Raw genomic sequence first — 20,095 nt, 5'->3', positions numbered from 1 at the left:
TGTAAATCATACTTGTATGCTATGACATCATTAGCCTGGTAGTGCTTGAAAAGTATATTTACTAAAACTGCAAAGTTTAATTGGTGGATTGCTCAAAAAATAATTGATTAACTGGTGAGAACGTAAAGGCACACTAATATTTACAACTGTTTTGGTCATGGTGCATTACTGTAACGCAAAGTGAACAGGAGAGCCCTCGTCCCCTGGAGAGTCTTCAGGGTTCCAAAGGAGGAGATGATTCTGAAGCAGGCTGAGCCTTCCTCCTGGGAAAAAAATCAGGTTTGATATTGCAGACAGCACTCCCTCTAGTTAAGACATAACACATCCCTGGGGGGAGAGACTCTTGGCAGAAGGCGGCAGGTGAGGCATAAAGTTTCATGGAAGCAGTCAGGGGCTTAGCCAGGGGACAGCTGCACCACCTAAATCAAGTACAGTGGTACCTCGGGTTACATACGGTTCAGGTTACAGACTCCGCTAACCCAGAAATATTACCTCGGGTTAAGAACTTTGCTTCAGGATGAGAACAGAAATCGTGCTCCAGCGGCGCGGCGGCAGCGGGAGGCCCCATTAGCTAAAGTGGTGCTTCAGGTTAAGAAGAGTTTCAGGTTAAGAACAGACCTCCGGAATGAATTAAGTTCTTAACCCGAGGTACCACTGTAAATAAATAAAAATACTTAACTAACTGAGCAACTGCATCACAGATAGTTTGGTTCTGCCCCCCACCCACCCCAGTCCTGACCCTCCCTAACATAAATCCTGGCTACGCCCATGGAAGCAGAGGATCTTGCAGCAGTGAAGCCTTGATAGGAGAACTGTACGAGATGAAGAGGCTCTGTGACAGAAGGCTCTTACTGATCCACATTATATTTGTGCAGGTGGCTGCCCCATTGCCACATCCTAAGCTACAGAAAAAGGAGCTTAGTGTTTAACTATGTTTTCCTATGCATGTTTTGGGGGGAGGTGGTGGTGGGGAAAGTGAGGTTCTTTAGGTTCCAATATTACATTGGTCTCCCATTCCACATACCCTTACCTACAGGAGCAGGTCGCCCTCATTCAGCTGTGTGTGAGGCTCTTAGGGTTCCTTACTTGTGGGGAAAATAATGTTGGAATGAGTGGGCCTCATGGGTAAGTTTAAAATGAGAAGGGGGTTGAGTCCAAAACATATGAGAAGCTTTGGTGCCTATCTGGTCATGGCTGTCCAGAGGAATGCTGTCCAGTAAAATGATGTTGAGGAGAAAGGGGGTCTGAAAAGAAATACACTAAATAGAATAAAAACAGGACACGAGGGTTTGAAGATCACTCCATCCTCATTTCTTTTATTACAATGCCACCTAATTGTGATGTATTGTAAAAATCAGGATATTTCTTTGCATCATAACTTCTGTCTATAGGACACCCGTTAAGAGTAAAAAGCAAGTCTTCTGTCCAGGTATTGGTTCTAGGGGTCAAACTGCACATAATGTTCAATGGATAGTCAGCAACTATAACTGGGTTTTAAAAAATAACATAATGTAAAGTGTGGTGGGATCCCAATTTTCATCTGAACTATAGGGAATGGGGAGGTTTAACCCTTCTCTTTCCACTTATGATCCACATGAAAATTGCACCACCCTGCTGCAGGTAGCTTTGGGGGAGGGGAAGATGCTGCTGGTGCCAATGGGAGCTTTTCCCCAATGCTAATTTTAGCAGTTAAAAACAAACAAACAAAAAGCTAAGTAGGTAATGGATAAACAGTGTCCCAGTGCACATATACAACATGTGTTGTGTTACATTTTTAACCACCACAATATAGTTGCTGTCTATACATTAACCAAAAATCTAGTTTGACCCTAACTTCAGTGAGTCAGCTTTGAGACCAACTTTACTGTTATTTTTTCCCTTTACTATCCTTCTGGTACTTCTTTTCTTTGAACACAGAGACGGTTGCATGCTTTAAAAACATATTTTCTTCCCTAAATGCTTCACCTCCCCGCCCCTCCTGCAGTGAACCTAATGTCCTCGATGACTCCCAAGGCCTGGCAGCTGAGGGCAGCCTCTCTAGGTACAGTGTTTACCCTACCTGTATGTCAGTGTCTGTGCTGGGAACAACCTGCTCCCTATATTCACTGTCTTTCCTTACTCATCCTCAGTTCTCTCTCCCTCCATTCCTGTTCCTTGTTCTTCATTGATTATCAGGCCTGCAAGTCAAACGTGCAGCAACCCTAGTTCAGTTGAGACTATTGATTACTAGTAACCTTTATTGGCAAAAAAAAAAAAAAAAAGCAGGGGGGGCGGGTTCCATGTGAAATAAAACTTGTCACACCAAACTCCTAGATTATCTGTTGCAGGACTTTGTCCGTGTCTTTGTAGCTTTTACTAGGTATCAGATTAGAGTCTTCTCTTCTCTTCTCTTCTCTTCTCCTCTCCTCTCCTCTCCTCTCCTCTCCTCTCCTCTCCTCTCCTCTCCTCTCTTCTCTTCTCTTCTCTTCTCTTCTCTTCTCTTCTCCTCTCCTCTCCTCTCCTCTCCTCTCCTCTCCTCTCCTCTCCTCTCTTCTCTTCTCTTCTCAACAAAGGGCTCTATTTCTATTTCTATTTATACATAACACATCAGTGTTAATGGGAGACAGTGATTTGTAAGTATTTTTGTTGCTATGTATTAAACACCATGTAATGTAATGGTGGCCCTTGCTAGAATACTAACCACTAATCCTGCTGTGGCATTCAAATCATAATGCAGCTCATAATGACTGCTGCCACAATACCATAACTGTTGTAGGATCTCTTAAGATGAGTGACTGTTAGGACTGGACTGCTACACAAAGTTCAGGGAAGCAAGAGAAGGACAATAATGAGTAAAGGACCATTTTAACTAAATGGAACTATAAAAAAACTCATTGAATAGATTATAACAGTATTTAAATGCTTTGAAGACTGTGTCAACAGTTCTCTCATCTTCTTTGATGCCAGGTAAGACAAAAGGAAAGGTTTTAAGCTGCAAGAAGATAGGTTTAGGGAAAATACCCAAAACTTTTCACTAACCCCTTTAAATACGTGAAAATATAAGCTATTGAATTTTATCCTTTGAAGATCTTCATGTGGAAACTGAGGAAGAAATTCAGCGTTGTGCTATTGCAAGCATTCCTTCTGTGCAAACACCATCACTCCTGTGCACTGTTCTGGGGTTCCCCCAGCACACACGCCCCAAGCTTATTTCAGAGGCACAGGAGTAGGAGAGAAGGGAAAGCCCCAATGTGCAAGCAGAAAGCCCTGCACAGGGCACTGCTTTGCCTTTCTGGGTTCATTAAGTGAATCCTGACCTGAATGACTATTTGTCAGGAACTCTTTAGCTATATTCATACGAGCCAACTCCTAGGGGCCGAAGGGTATTGTCAGGGGATGATTAGCTGCTTGTGCTTAAAATTGTGCCCCTTCAGAGTTTGTGCGGCCCCACAAACCTCTGTGTGTGACAGAGCTCCTCAGACATGTCTGCTCTAGTCACTAGTAGAGTCTGACAGTGGCTGCCTGCGGAAGCGCTTCCAGCAAAGAAGCTCCTTAACGGAAACGCGTCTCCTGGACTCACGACGTGGCAGCTTCCGGCGAAGCATGGGTCTCCCTGCAGTTGCTTCTGACACCTCCCCGCTATTTTCGCTGGACGTGTCTCTCACCCCTTTCTCTCCCCTGCTGTTTCCTGCCTGGGCTGCTGCGTCTCTCTCAGCATTACTGAGATCCTCCTCCAGAGACCCCTCGCTCCCCCTACTGGTCCCTGCTTTGGCTGCTGACTCTCTCCCAGTCTCTGGGAGCCCTACCAACTCCCTTTCCTCTGATGTCAGTTCCCTGACATCCACCTCCCCTCCAGGGCCCCCTTCTCCCCCGCCCCTACTCTCTCCTCTGGGCGGTGAGGAGCTGAAACCCCGAAAAGAATCCTCTTCATCTTCAGACGTCTCGAACATTTCCCTCCATCGGTCTTCGTTCCGACTCGCTGAATCCTCCTCCACCTCGGAATCAGAGAACCCCTCCAACTCTTCTTCTTCGTCGGTGGTGGCGAAGTATTCCCTCCGGAACCTCGCCACTGGCTGGGGTTTACGAGGGAATCTCTGATGAAAAGTTTCTATCAAAACCTCGTCATCTACATCCTCTGCCCTGACCCAGGTGTTTTCCGACTCCGGCTCCCCTTCCCACATTACCAAATACTCTACTTGATCTCCCTTCCACCTGGAATCGAGAATCTCCGCTACATGGTAGCTGTGTTCTTTTTCCTCCATAGCTGGTCCCCTATTGACCCTCCCTTCTCTGTCCCCTTTATACGGTGACAGCAACGACCTGTGGAACACTGGGTGCAACTTCATGTGGTTCGGTAACCGGAGTCTGAAAGCCACTGGGTTGACCTGCTGCGTGACTTCAAATGGGCCCAGCCTTTTGGGTCTTAACTTCTTACAACCTCCTTTGAATGGTAACCCTTGGGTGGACAGCCACACCTGGTCCCCCACCCTAATGCTTTCCCCTTCCCTTCTGGTTTTGTCTGCCTGCCTCTTATATTCCTCCTTCGCCCTGTTTAAATTAAGTTGGAGCTGGCGATGGATCGCTTCCATTTCTTCAACGAACTGTTCTGCGGCTGGAACGCTCCAGTTCTCCCCTTCCCCCCCTGGGAAGGCTCGGGGATGACACCCGTGATTAGCCAAAAAGGGGCTCATCCCCGTGGACACGTTCTCTGCATTGTTGTAGGCAAATTCTGCCAACGCCAGCTTCTCCACCCAATCATTCTCTCTGTCATTCACATAACACCTCAAATATTGCTGGAGGACACCATTAGCTCTTTCCGCCTGCCCGTTGGTTTCTGGATGACGGGCAGTTGAGAAATTCACCTCTACATGCAATAAGCTCATGAGCTTCCTCCAGAACCTGGAAGTAAATTGTTTCCCTCGGTCAGAAACCACCCTCAAGGGGGCGCCATGCAGCCTAAACACATTTTCCACAAACAATTTAGCGGTTTCTTCCGCTGTGACCGCATGTGAGCAGGCTATAAAGTGGGCCATCTTGGTTAACAGGTCTACCACAACCATGATGGCTGTTTTCCCTCTGGACCTTGGCAGATCAGTCATGAAATCTATTGCCACTGCTTCCCATGGTCTTTCAGGCGTGGGTAGTGGTTCTAATAAACCTGCCGGTGCCCGCCTCTCCCCCTTGGCTCGTTGGCATTGGTCACACCCTCTCACATACTCCCGCACATCTTCCCTGACCTTGGGCCACCAGAATTCCCTGGTAACCAGCCACATGGTTTTGTGTTGCCCAAAATGCCCTGCTGTGGGGCTATCGTGCAGTTGCTTGAGTACCTTTTCCCTCAATTCCCCTTCAGGTATATATAACGCTCCCTTGTAGTACAACGCCCCGTTTCTCTCCTCAAAACCCCCGGGTTTGTCTCCCTCCCTCCTGAGACCCCTGAGTTTGTCCTGGGCGTATTCATCCTGCACCGTTCCCTCTACCAGTTCCCTTTGCCCCACCAATGCCGCCCCACACACCCAGCGGTCCTCGGGAATGACATGGGTCTCTTCGGGTGCACCCTCTCCCTCCAAATATTCAGGTTTGCGTGAGAGAGCGTCCGCCCTAACGTTCTCTGGGCCTGGCACGTAACAAATCTCAAAGTTAAATTTGGAGAACTCCTGGGCCCATCTCAACTGCCGTTGGTTGAGCACTCGCGCAGTTCTCCAATACTCTAGATTCTTATGGTCCGTGCACACTTGCACCTTCTGTTGTGCACCAATTAGCAGGTGCCTCCATCTCCGGAAGGCCTCATGAATCGCAAGAAGTTCCCGGTCGTACACCGTGTAGTTCCTCTCAGATTTGTTCAGCTTTCGCGAAAAGAAGGCACACGGTCGCCACTCTGACCCCTCCTTCCCCGGCTGCAGAAGAAGCACCGCCCCTATGGCTCTGTCAGAAGCGTCTGTTTCGACCCTCAGCTTTTTTTGTAAATCCACATGTAGAAGTTGTTCATCAGAGGCGAAGGCCCTTTTCAGTTCCTCAAACGCTCGCTCCGCCTCCCCCGTCCAAACAAACTTCTTTTTACTGCTGAGACAGTCCGTGATGGGCGCCGTCAGGTGGGCGAAGTTTCGGATGAACTTACGATAAAAGTTTCCAAACCCTAGGAACCTCTGCACATCCTTCTTGGTTTTGGGTGTTTTCCATTCCAGCACCGCTTGAACCTTGCCGGGGTCCATGGCCAACCCCTTGTCTGACAAGCGGTACCCCAGGAATTCCACCTCCTTGGTATGAAACTGACACTTCTCCAGTTTCACCCACAGCCTGTTGGCTTGCAGCCTCCTCAACACTTCTCTGACGTCTCTCACATGTTGCTCCTCATTCTCCGAATACACCAACACGTCATCTAAGAAGGCCACGCAATTCTTGTAGAGCAAAGGCCCCAGTACGTGGTTCATGAAGGCTTGAAAACACGCGGAGCCTGTTTGTAATCCAAAAGGCATAACGAGGTATTCAAATGCCCCCAAAGGGGTGAACATGGTGGTCTTCCATTCATCCCCTTTCCTTATACGTATCAGGTTGTACGCCCCCCTTAGGTCCAGCTTTGTAAAAATCTTTCCTTTCCGCACCCTGGTCAAAATATCATCAATCCTGGGCATAGGAAAAGCCGCCGGCTCTGTCACTGCATTTAACCGCCTAAAATCACATACAAGTCTCGGCTTGTCCGTGTTTTTTTTATCCACAAAAAACACTGGGCTACCCCCCGCTGCCTTGGACTCTCTGATGAAGCCTCTCTTCAGGTTCTTGTCAATGAACGCTCGCAACTCCTGCATTTCCCTGTCTGACATGGCATACAACTTGCCTACAGGAAGCTGTGCTCCAGGGAGTAAATTGATCTGGCAATCAAAGGGCCTATGCGGGGGTAGTTGGTCAGCTTCCTTCTCGCTGAACACGTCGCTGAGATCAGCATACTGTGGTGGCACCTTCCCCTTCCCCATTACTTCAGTCCCTGCCAGGGTGGCTTGGGCCCCTGCTGACCCCTTTTCCCCCCTGCAGTGTTCTAAGCAATGTGCTGAACCGAAGGAAACCACTCTTTGATGCCAGCCCACCAGCGGATCATGTAGGGCTAGCCAGCTCATTCCCAAAATAATGGGAGCGCCTCCCAAGGTGGCCACATTAAACGCTATCAGTTCTGTGTGCCTTGCCACCCTCATTATCATTGGGACGGTCTGCAAGCTGACTCCTCCTCCCAACAGTTCCCTGCCATCGATCGTGGTCACCTGCAGGGGGTTGCTTAAAGGGATAGTCTGTATCTGATGTTCAGCAGCAAACTCCTTGCTCATAAAATTGCAGGAGCTGCCTGAGTCCAACAGCGCCTTTATTTTTAGGGGGTGTCCATTTTGCAGCTCTAGCGACACTTCAATTACTAGAGCTGGTCGAGGAGCTTCTGGCACGGGCACTTTTACTGCTCTTTGGCCTGGCTGCAGTGCCCTGACGGTGGCAACCAGGCGTTGGCTTTTACCTGCTCCGTTTCTCCCTGCTCTCCCCCCTCAACTGCTCCCACCATCCCTTGCCATTCCTTCCTCTGGGGGCAGACTCTGGCAAAGTGGCCTGGCTGTTGGCAGAGATAGCATTTCCGGGCTCCCTTTCCCTCCTTCTTCGCCCCCTCACTGGGCTTTGAAACTGCGCGCGCGCGGGCTGTTCCGATTTCCATCGGCTCTGCCGGCGGGAAAGCTGGCTCAGGAATGTCTGGAATGCGTAACTCCTTCCAACGTTCCCCTCTCCCTTCCCGCTTCTCCAAGGCTCTTGCCTCCTGGCGCGCTCCAATGGTCAGCGCAGATTTGGTCAGCTGATCCATAGACACCGCCCTGGGGCTCCGGGACAGCTCGTCTTTCACAGCCGAAGAAAGACCTTCTTCAAATAGCATCTGAATGGGTGCTGCCGATAAATCCCACCCCAATCTGTGAATCAGCATGGTAAATTCAGTCCAGTACTCACGGACAGATCTGCTTCCCTGCTTGCAAGCCATTAGCTGTCTGCGCACCACCCCTTCCTCAATATCGCTGGAAAACATGATATCCATTGCACGAAAGAACTTCATAGTGTCCTTTAGGATATCGTTGTGCGTTGCCATCAGGGGTCGAACCCAGTCCCGCGCCCCCTTCTCAAGATGCCCAATTACGAAAGCAACTCGCGATTCCTCATCAGGGAACTCATCAAACTGCACATTCAGGGCATATTGCATCTCGGTCCTAAAGGCATGGTAATCCTTGGGGTCCCCCCCAAACTTCTGCACCAATCCTGGTACCTTTCTGGGGAACTGAGTGGTTCTCCCCTTTTTGTCAGCATCCTGAGCCCTTCTCTCCTCGAGCCTCGCCGTCTGCAGCGCAAGTTGGACCTCCAGAGCTTGATACCTTTCTTCCAAGCTTGGACCAGCTCCAACCCCTGCCTCTCCGGTTCCGGCTGGGTTGCTCATGATGCTTTCTCCTGCACAGGCAGCGTACAAAGACTGTCAGACTGCTGTCAGGGGATGATTAGCTGCTTGTGCTTAAAATTGTGCCCCTTCAGAGTTTGTGCGGCCCCACAAACCTCTGTGTGTGACAGAGCTCCTCAGACATGTCTGCTCTAGTCACTAGTAGAGTCTGACAGTGGCTGCCTGCGGAAGCGCTTCCAGCAAAGAAGCTCCTTAACGGAAACGCGTCTCCTGGACTCACGACGTGGCAGCTTCCGGCGAAGCATGGGTCTCCCTGCAGTTGCTTCTGACACCTCCCCGCTATTTTCGCTGGACGTGTCTCTCACCCCTTTCTCTCCCCTGCTGTTTCCTGCCTGGGCTGCTGCGTCTCTCTCAGCATTACTGAGATCCTCCTCCAGAGACCCCTCGCTCCCCCTACTGGTCCCTGCTTTGGCTGCTGACTCTCTCCCAGTCTCTGGGAGCCCTACCAACTCCGTTTCCTCTGATGTCAGTTCCCTGACAGGTATTCTGCCCCCCAATAAAATATCTGAGGGGGGCAGGGCCCCCAAAAGTTAGTGGGCATTGCCTTTCAAATAGTGTTCATGCACCATGTCACGTGATGCATGACACCCCCTCCCAATATTTTACTCAAGTGGCATCCCTGGCTATATTTATTACATAGTGAGTTCAAAATTTTAGTTTTTAGTTACACTTCTAGCAAACAAGTTGCTGCAATGCATTAATTAAACCTGTGCAGCATCTGTCAGGTTCCTATTAATCATTTTAGTCACATGTACTAATTTCAATATGGGAGACCTTTTTTTAGCAGGTGGTTTACTAGATGGTTTCAAAATCTTTGGAAGTTCACTGAAGTGTTACTTAAAATTACTTACTTGCATCTTCTGAGGCAGGTCTTCCCTACCAAAGTAATTGTTGTTATTGCAGAGTCCTGTGCACAACGGAATGATGAACAGTACGTGCCACATGCTTTATGTTGCTTTATTTTCAGTTCAAAGTTGAGAAATTACAAACATGCATCTTGCCTCTGCGGGAGCAGAGAAGCAACCGTCCTTCTCCTCAGAACGAAGAACACCGAGAGATCAGTGAAAAAACAGGAAACCAGTGTACGTCACATCCAGCTTCCCATTCCCGTGGGAAAACCCAACAGTGCTCTGACTGTGGAATGTAAACATTGTCTTGTGACAAGCACTTCGCTGCACAGTGAAGGAAGCAGAAACCAACATCCTCCCCCTTTCTGTGAACATCACTGGGCAGCGTGTTCGTACAATATCAGTACAAACCCAACTTCTGTACATAGGTACATTGTTGATCCCTTGATACAATCTTGGACAATACATCAGCAGGAATTTCATTGCCTGGCATATAGCACACCGTTACGAGTCCCTTCTGAATATGTTCCCTAGCATGTTGCAACTTCAATTGCAAGTGCTTCGTGCTTTGCTTACAACCTTCCGAATTCAGCAAAGCCAAACATGCTTTGTTGTCCTGGTAAACCTGGATTGGACATTTGACAGGAATTTTCATGTCTTTGCACAATTGTAACAACCATTCACAATCCTTAAGTGAATAAGACAGTGCATTCAGTTCAGCTTCACAAGTACTTAAGCTAATTGTTGTTTGCTTCTTGCATGACCAATCAAATAGACCCTGATTGTACATGAAGCAAACTCCAGACGTACTTTTCCTGTCTGTAGTGTCACTTCCAAAACTTGCATCTGCAAAAATCTCAAGACCACCAGACTTCTGATTGTTAAATCTCAGTCTGTAATGCATAGTGCCTTTCAAATAGCGTGCTATGCGTTTCAGAGCTTTCCAATCCTTAACGGTAGGATTGTTAACTTGTCTGCTTAGCAAATTACAGCTAACAGCAATGTCAGGTCTTGAACATCTGGCAATGAAGTTTAGCTTGCCTAGCACACTTCTGTACAGTGTAGTGTCAGAAAATGCTTCTTCAGTGTCTTCTACCTGATAACCTGTTGTCATCGGTGTGTCTACAGGGTTAGCATCCATCAGGTTCAGTTTGCTTAACACATCAGCAATTTTCCGTGACTGGTGTACTAGAATGTTACCACTTTGATCTTTCTCTATTTCCAGAGATAGGTAGTTGTTTACCTCACCAAGATCTTTCATGTCAAAGTGCTCTTTCAGTTGAGCTAGGGTGTTATTGTACATTGTGACATCTTTCCAAAAGAATAAAATATCATCAACATAAAACAAACAATACAGCTTCTTTTGCCCCTCCTCTTTGACAAATACACATGGATCAGCTTTCCCTTGCTGAAAACCTAGAGAAAACAATGCTTCAGTGAGTTTTGTGTGCCAGCACCGTGCACTTTGTTTGAGACCATAAAGGGACTTCTTCAGAGCACAAACAAATCCCTGTTTTACCTGTACGCTATCAGGTGGAAGCATATAAAGTGATTCACCTAGAGATCCGTACAAAAATGCTGTATTCACATCGTGGTGACTAATGTGTAGATTCTCCTCTGCAGCTAGCTTGAGCATGAGCCTAATGCTCTCATATCTCACAGTGGGTGAGTAGGTCTTGTGATAGTCTTCACCTGGTACCTGTGCAAAACCTCTGGCTACCAATCTGGCTTTGTGTCTGACTATCTTGCCATTTTGATCTGTCTTTGCTTTGAAGACCCATTTGCTTCCAAGCAGTTTCATTCCTGGAACTACTGGAACTAGCTCCCAAGTTTTGTTCCTTTCCAAGGAATCAAGCTCAGCCTTCATAGCGTTTAACCATGGCTCAGCTTCCTTCTGGGACGCGGGTGGCGCTGTGGGCTAAAGCCTCAACGCCTAGGGCTTGCCGATCGAAAGGTCGGCGGTTCGAATCCCCGCGGCGGGGCGCGCTCCTGCTGTTCGGTCCCAGCGCCTGCCCACCTAGCAGTTCGAAAGCACCTCCGGGTGCAAGTAGATAAATAGGTACCGCTTACCAGCGGGAAGGTAAACGGCGTTCCGTGTGCGGCTCTGGCTCGCCAGAGCAGCGATGTCACGCTGACCACGTGACCCGGAAGTGTCCCCGGACAGCGCTGGCCCCCGGCCAATAAATGTGAGATGGGCGCACAAACCCCACAGTCTGTCAAGACTGGCCCGTTCGGGCAGGGGTACCTTTACCTTTACCTTTACCAGCTTCCTTAGAATCCAAATCCTGGATTTCTTGGAAACTTGAAGGTTCAAATACCTTCTTGGAGCTTTTAACAGCTGCTACTGCTGTCTTAGCAAATTCATCAGCAAATCTCTTTGGAGGTCTGCCTTTTGTGGCTCTTTGTGACCTGCGAATCAGCCTTTGGTCTTCAACACTCTCCTCTTCCTTCTTAGGAGAAAAGTGACCTATTGTGAACAATGGTTCTTCCAATTCCTGATCAGAGCTTTCAGAGGGTCGCATAGAGGCTTTCGCACTCTTGAAATCCTCTGAATTATCCGATTCAGTTTCAGACTCAGAATCAGAACCTTCATCAGTGGGTGTGGGTTGCTGTTGCTTATCCTCAGTCTCATCACTGTCATCAGGATAACATTGAAAAATTCCCACATTCTCCCCCCACTTGGCATTGTACTCAACACTTCTTGTGAGCTTAATCGTTTTAGAGTCAGTCATGATTATTCTGTAAGAACCTTTCTGATAACCTAGAAAGATACCATGCAATCCACGTTTGCCTAACTTGGAGCTTTGTGGCGAGTGAATCCACATATCAGAACCAAAAATTTTCATGTGTTTGATGTATGGTTTCTTGCCAAACATTTTCTCATACGGGGTACAACCAATCGCTGAAGATAACCTGCGATTGTAACTGTAAACAAAACATGAGAGAGATTCGGCCCAATAACTCTCTGGAAGATTGGCATCATGCAGCAAGGTTTTTAACCCTTGAAGCAATGTCTGATTTGCCCTTTCGCAAAGCCCATTCTGCCATGGCGAGCGAGGACTGGACAAATCGTGTTGAATTCCTTTCTCAGTCAGAAAAGCTTCAAACTGCTGAGAAGTGAATTCTCCCCCGCGATCTGTGAAAAGAATCTTTATCTTCTTACCATGCACATTTTCCAACCAAGCACAGAATTCCTTAAACCTTGGAAAAGCCTCTGATTTCTGCTTGAGATTGTACACATAAATATACCTGGAAAATGCATCAATGAGAACCATGAAGAACCTATTGCCACCCAAAGAGGGCGATAGTGGACCAACTAAATCAGCATGAACAACCTGGTATGGTTCTGTAGCTTGCCTACTAGACACCTTACCTTTCGCAGCCATTTTCACCTTGTTTGCTGCGCATGCTTTGCACTTCATGTGGTACCTGCAGGGTTTAATAGTCATACCTTCAACCAAGGCAGGCATTTTAGATACTGCCTCAAAATGCAAATGACCAAATTTCCTGTGAAAATCATGAATACATCCTGCATGCAAACTTTTGTTAGAACCTGCAATGCAACAAGTATCATTCTGCACAACATCATCATAATACAAAACAAACAAACGATCAACACATTCAGCATGCAATACATAATCGTCTTTCTTTGTGATGGTGCATTTCTTGTTCTTGAAGGAAACGTCAATGTTCCATTCATTCAGCTGCATAACGCTGAGAAGATTGTGTGTGGCATCTGGAACATAAACTACATCCTGTATCGATAAGTCCAAACTGTGAAGAACAACAGTTCCGTAGCCTTGACTGGGGATCGTGTGGTCATCCGCCTGGTGAATCGCACCTTCCTGCGGTGTAAAAGACACGAACAGTCTCTTATCATTGCACATGTGGTGGGTAGCTGCTGAATCAACAACGAAGAAAGATCTAGACGTCTTCTGGACCTTTGCGACGTTTGGAGTAAAGCGTGAGACCATTGCTTTGTGCTGCATTGTCCTGGAAACCGGACGTTTGCCTTTGCTTTGGCCTTTTCCACGCGATGAGCCTCCGCTGCACTGCTCTGTCTTGGCCCTGGGATATTTGCATTCCCTCTTCATGTGGCCTAGACGTCCACACGAGTAGCATTTCACTGCCTTCAAAGCTTTGGCGCCCTCTGGTGGTTCCACTGCACTCTGGGATGATGTCTGTGAAGACTCCCCCTTACCCATGCAGCTAGCACCCCGGCGATCTGCTTCATTCTGGATCACGGCAGTAACATAGGCTACTGTGAGCTGAGCAGTTGGTTGAACAGCAATCTGAGTGGCAACGGACTCCCAACTTGGACCCAAAGAATGTAGTATCATAAAGGAATACACAGCCTCTGGAAAGTTGAGTCCTCTCTGTTGCAGCTCGTGTCTCAGATTCTGCATCTCCATGAGATGTGTACGCACATCTCCACCTTCAGCAAGAGCCATACCATGCAGCTTGGCATAGTAGTACATTGAGGAACCAGCTTCTGTCCTCAAGTGAGCCTCTCTTAAAGTGTTCCAAATGTCTTTGGCTGTGGTCTTTCCACGCAACAGACAGAGCTCTTCTGGGGATACTATCAACGTAAGTGTTCCCCTTGCTTTGGAATCCTTAGTAGCCCATTCATCTGTAATTGGAGCTGGGGGGGTTATCTGTAATAACATTAAACAGACCTTCTTTCCGCAGAACAGCCTCTGCATACTGCACCCAGTCCGTATAATTTTTCTTATTGAGCTTAGGAATCCTAAAAGCATCAACCAGCTTTGCTTCAGCCATCATTGCTGCTTTAATCAAGCTGCGTCCAAAAGCACTTGTAAAAGTACTTTCGCTTTTCCAGCCATCCAAGCCTGTGAGCTTGTGCCTTAGTGCCTCTGCCCGTATCGCGGCAAAACGGCTTTAAAAGTACAAAGTCCAGCCATAAACTAGAAGCTGGCAGGCTGCCCGGAGCATGAGCACATACCTTCATCAATCAAACCTGACGCGCAGAGCAGATAACGCGATCCGTTTCTCTGTTCCTCTGCCGGCATTCTTCAGTTTGATTTACGTCTTTCTGGGCCCGGAACCAAAATGTTGTTATTGCAGAGTCCTGTGCACAACGGAATGATGAACAGTACGTGCCACATGCTTTATGTTGCTTTATTTTCAGTTCAAAGTTGAGAAATTACAAACATGCATCTTGCCTCTGCGGGAGCAGAGAAGCAACCGTCCTTCTCCTCAGAACGAAGAACACCGAGAGATCAGTGAAAAAACAGGAAACCAGTGTACGTCACATCCAGCTTCCCATTCCCATGGGAAAACCCAACAGTACTCTGACTGTGGAATGTAAACATTGTCTTGTGACAAGCACTTCGCTGCACAGTGAAGGAAGCAGAAACCAACAGTAATCTGCTTGCAGCTTTCTACGGTAGCCATATCTGGGTGTTAAAGCCATTGCATGATTAGAGTTGCATGTAGAGACTGTAGGGATCTGTTCGCTTATTCCGCTACCCTCTGTGGATTGGAGGATATCTGCTTCAGGGAGTCTGCTGCCCTGGTGCGATATACATAGAACTCTGCATAATCAGGGAACACAACAGAGGGGTGGGACCTACTGTTCTCTCAATATGCGAGCTCTTCAGTGCCTGCACAGGGCTACAGATAGGATTAAAGCTATTTCTTAATGGTCCATCTAGAGAATTTTGTTCTATGACAAATGCTATGTAAGAGAGTCTTCGCACTTGGCTGGAATTTTCCTTAGTGATACTCTTTACCTCTAGCAGGATCCATCGGGAGAGAAGGGTTGTTGTTTTCTCATGCTGTCATACTAGACCCAGGGGCCACACTCTATGTGGCTCATTTCGGCTGCCTGTCTGAGCTACCTAAATTGGTTTGAAGTGCCTATATGCAGTGTGTGGCTGTTCTCTTTATGGGTCCTGTGTTTCCTTTCTTTATTTTGGCTTGCTTCCAGGGGCAAGCTGCAAAAAGGTTCCTGAGAAGGGATGACGTTCCTTCCTTCAAGCACTAGGAGGAGCTAAGCCAACCTGGGTCCAGTATGACAGTGCAGAGAGTCCAACGGATCTATTCCTTGCCATCTTAGTTACAACTCTCTATTAAACCCTTACATTTCAACTTGGCAAAGGAGATTCCCTTTGACCATTTTGGAAGGGTCAGCCACTCTATATTTAAGATTCTTCTCTGAAAATTCCAAACCCTCCCCCAAGATTAATTAATTTTCAAAGAGCATCTCTCCACCCCATGCCCCAGCTTGCAAAAATCATTGGACTGAAGACTTCTGCCCAGTGGCGTAGCGGGGGTTGTCAGCACCCGGGGCAAGGCAAGTAATTTGCGCCCCCTAACCCGTGGATTTGCGCCCCCTAACCCTAACCCCCAGATGTTGCGCCCGGTGCGGCCGGCCCCCCCTGCACCCCCACGCTACGCCACTGCTTCTGCCCAGCACTAGGTGAGAGATAGACCAAAGAACATATACACCACATAAATACGAAGCATTAATTCTTCCTCTGGCGTAAGATCAATAGCACTATTATTGCTGATGTGCTCCAAGACCATTAGAATTTTGATATCTTATAAATGTTGCTTTATTTGGTTCAATTTCTTAAGCTGCAATAAACAAGAACCATAAGTATCCATCAAAGTTAGGGAAGATGGGGGTGGGGAGCCTTTTTCAGTCCAGACACCAGCAAAATCTATTTCAAAGTCAAATACTGAATAATGCATGCCGAGGCTTGTTAAGGAGATGTATAAGGGACAGAATTAAAATGTACTGTAATCAGACAATGGTAAAGTACTATCTACTACTGAAATTGTCTTCATATTGCTGTTCTTTCAACTAGAATACTGGCAGGCATTCCCTGTTATATGAACAGTTCTTATTGGATGGTATAAACTTTATACTATAAAGTAATGGAAACAGACGGGTAGACATTGTTCTAGTTTGCAGATGAGTGCTGCAGTAGGGTTTTGTGCCTGCTTAATTATGGAACTATGTTTGTTCTCAATTCAGAAAATTTGCTTTCTGTTGAGTCTGTTAAATTCATTTTTTGAAGACCATGATCATGCTTTTTCTAGGACTAGTGCTTATGTTAATCACTATCCACAAAGAAACTTGAGCCTGCAAGTATGTGTTCAATGTGATAACTTTTTCCATTAAGTCTTGTGCCCATGACATGAATTAATACTTTGTCAACTGTGTTCATCATTCACCTTCTGAACTAAAATTATAAATGATTAAGGGGTAAATTAAAAATCTAACAGGAAGGAAAATGTGTGTTTCCAACTGTTGCCTAGTGTCTGCAAAAAAACAAACAAAAAAAGACATTAGGATCATAAAATGACATCCTTTTATTGACTTGCCTTCCTCCTTCATGGCATGGGGAGCAGAATGGCCATTGTCTAATGGGATGTATTATTGCATGATTTTGAGTTCAGTTTGCGAGACTGATACTTTCCAGTATATGGCCTACTCTTGAATGTCATCACTCTTCCTATCCTAGTACTCTTCATATCCTAATTCCAAACCTAACAGATACTCTCCTGTTACCTTCAGAGGTGATGTGATCTTGGAAGCGATTTTATCAATATGTTTAGCAACGTCTGCAATAAAACAAGTCTCTTGTATATGTTCTTCTACAGTAGTGATAATGCTTTTAACACTTAACAGGGTAGCAAGCGTGCAGAGTGAACCTGGACACCACAATCTTCTTCTACAGCAACCATTAGGGAGAAAAAGAGGCTTGAGGCAGGTAAGTTCATAATACGTTGGTAGCCTATTGGATGAAATAATTGATTACATTTTGTTCAGTAGAATTTGCTTGAAAATGAAGTAGACCATATCAATGTTAAGCATTGGGTTTATGAAACTGATTGTGATGTATGCCTGTTTCTGTGTAGAGATTGCATTGTTCCAACAAGACAACAAGGAGGAGTGTACATGTTTAGGAGCACATGTTTAATCACTGCATTTCATTTTCATTATCTGCATTAAAAATCTCAGGCACTTTTTTAAAAAATGCAGGACATGGTGAGAGATTATCTAATCTGTCCTAGCAATAACAAGACCATATTAAATAGTGTCTCCCTTGTTCTCATATTATTAAGTAAAATTCTAAAAGGTACAATTTTGTTCACCTGGCTTGTTAGATCAAATAGTGAAAACAAAATAAATGTATCTACTGAAAAAAAAAGGGCTATACAGTAGCTCACATTTAACTTGTGAGCATTCAGCTTTATGTGCACGGCAAAAAATTAATAATAAATAAAAGGGGTGTGACTTTGGCAATCTCACTTGCCATCGAACCTAAAAGGTTTTGACGATATGTGATTTAAGCTCTTTAGGCACAATCCGCAGAACATAACTCCCACATATGTTGCAGGCTTACTGTCAAGTGAGATGTATTGCAGAACCACATTATTGTATTTCTAACTTTGTTCCTTCAATGCTTTCCAGCTAAGAAGGCCTCTTTTATCACGGCAGAAAACACAGACGGAACCTCGCAGCCGTCATGGTGCACGTCTTTCTACCACACGTAGAAGCATACAGCCCAAAGCAAAACCAACTGGTAAGGAAACATTTTTCCAATGCTGTGGTTTCATTTTTTAAAGCTCCTGGTGAGGAAAGCAGTGGTGAGCTAGCGAACCTCTGCACATGTAACAGGGTGCTAGCTTCCTCACTGCCTGCTGCGCACCCATAAAATCTGCTGAAGAGTCCTCCAACCCTCAAAAGCAGATTTTGAGCACTCTCCCAGGCACAGTGCTATGTGCTCACCCAAAACTCTACTACCTTCTCCTTCCTCTCAAAAACAAAATGGTACTTTCCACCTGTATCAGAAAATGATCCAGGTACACAACCACTTGTGTGCCTGTGTGGAGTAAATGTGGAGCTTAAGAATATGATTCAACATAAGATCATGTCTTATAAAAGATGGGATAATGTTTGCTGTGCTCATTGTGGAGATGGAATGGCATTGCTGCTGTGGGTCCAGAAATCCAAACTGCCATCTAAAGGTGGGCAGTGTTGGCCAACTATTTCTCTCCATTCATGTTCGGTGGTTCGGTGATACACTTTGAAGGAAAGGCAGGGAAATTCTCTGCAATTTATGTGGGGGTCAGTTGTAACCTAAGTTCCTCCTCCTATTGTGAAAGTTATCTCTATTAACATAGATTGTAATAAACTTGTTTAGGATCCAGATGCTAATTTATTGTTTCCTATCTGTATTTATTGTTGTTGTTTTTTAATCTGTATTGGGGATTTTCATTCTGGAGCAGGAACAAAGCATGATGATGTTTTTTCCTGTGTGCTACTGTACTGATTATCAAATTATGTATTATTTTATTTTGATTTGTTGTGAGCCACCTTGGCCTGTTCCATGAAAAGATGACATAAAAATAAATTGATTGATTTACTGATTGAAAACAAGGGGCTGGAAATAGGCATGTCAGAGGATTTCAATTCAAGCTAGATTTGGTGTGAACACCACCTCATTCATTCCATAGGGCAAGTCTCAGAATTGTGGTTTAGTCTGCGGATTGACGAACTTTTCCAATGGCCAGTTTAATCATTGTATTGAGGAGAACTGAGGGATTGCTCTTTCTCTTTTCTTAACACTAAAGTTGTGTTGACCAGCTTCAAAGTGCAGCACCTCTGCTGTACCAAGTCAAAACACTTTTTAAATGGTGCAAGAAGCAACTGCACATAATTTCCTTAAAGGCATTATACTAATAGATAGACAGACAGGCATAGATAGAGATAGAGATATATAAATATATAGCTATATATTTATATATCTATATCTATCTATCTATCTATCTATCTATCATCTATCTATCTTCTATCTATCTATCATCTATTTATCATCTATCTATCTATCATCTATCTATCATCTATCTATCTATCATCTATCTATCTATCTATCTATCTATCATCTATCTATATCTATCTATCTATCTATCTATCTATCTATCTATCATCTATCTATCTATCTATCTATCTATCTATCTATCTATCTATCTATCTATCTATCTTCTATCTATCATCTATCTATCTATCTATCTATCTATCTATCTATCTATCTATCTATCATCTATCTATCTATCTATCATCTATCTATCTATCTATCTATCTATCTATCTATCTATCTATCTATCTCCTGCTGCGCCACCTGGAGAAAAATCTTTCAGTTCACCTTGTAAGCACTCCTCATTTTCATGTGTCTTTTCGTGAGTGTTTTTATTCAGGGTTTTTTTTTAAAGGATTTCCCTGGAAATACCCTTTAAAAAATCTCATCTGGAGCAGGGTGGGATAAAGCATATCCATAAGACATCCATTTATGGAACCAGGACAGGTCAGTCTGGTTCATCCATCCCTAGGCAGAAGGTAGGCATTCAGGCCATGAAATGGTTCCAGAATTCATTTTCAAATGCGTGTGGTGGTACATCCACTGCTGCTTATGGTCTAATTCTGCAGTTGATCAAAAACGATCTGTAACCTTCACTGAAGCTAAATCCGAGGCATTGACATCAAAGACGGATCCAGCACCAATTGCAGCCCAGCAGCAAAGCAGCAAAAAGAGCGGCCCTTCAGACAGTAGCAAGCAGGAAGCTGCAAACAGATCCACTCTGCCTCCCTCACCTGCTGTTACTGTGGCAGATCTCCATAGTCAAGTCTCCTCCAGTCAGGTAATCTACTGGGAAAAGTGTGTTTGCTTGCTTGTCACAGTTTATTCTTCTGTTCCCGTTAGGGATGGTGGAAAATTTGATTCAATTTGCATTTAAAGGCTTACTTACCAAATTTACATTTTCTGAA

General features: G+C 45.6%; 1 protein-coding gene across 7 annotated transcripts in view; it reads left to right on the top strand.

Moving 5' to 3' along the window:
- UNC80 (unc-80 homolog, NALCN channel complex subunit) overlaps nt 1-20,095 on the top strand; it is a 184,277-nt gene that overhangs the window by 158,979 nt on the left and 5,203 nt on the right. For 5 of the 7 annotated variants that reach the window (XM_082230825.1, XM_082230824.1, XM_082230822.1 and 2 more), the window contains 4 exons: nt 1,985-2,041; nt 16,955-17,036; nt 17,741-17,852; nt 19,757-19,968. In XM_082230825.1, coding sequence (XP_082086951.1) covers nt 1,985-2,041; nt 16,955-17,036; nt 17,741-17,852; nt 19,757-19,968 — 463 coding nt within the window. The remainder of the gene's footprint in view (nt 1-1,984; nt 2,042-16,954; nt 17,037-17,740; nt 17,853-19,756; nt 19,969-20,095) is intronic. The other 2 variants (XM_082230828.1, XM_082230826.1) reach the window with 1 other exon arrangement.

The sequence above is a fragment of the Podarcis vaucheri genome (assembly GCF_965113315.1).
Source record: "Podarcis vaucheri genome assembly, chromosome: 1".
Classification (NCBI taxonomy): Eukaryota; Metazoa; Chordata; class Lepidosauria; order Squamata; family Lacertidae; genus Podarcis; species Podarcis vaucheri.
The sequence above is the reverse complement of the archived record's forward strand: the minus strand, read 5'-3'. Positions and strand labels throughout refer to the sequence as shown.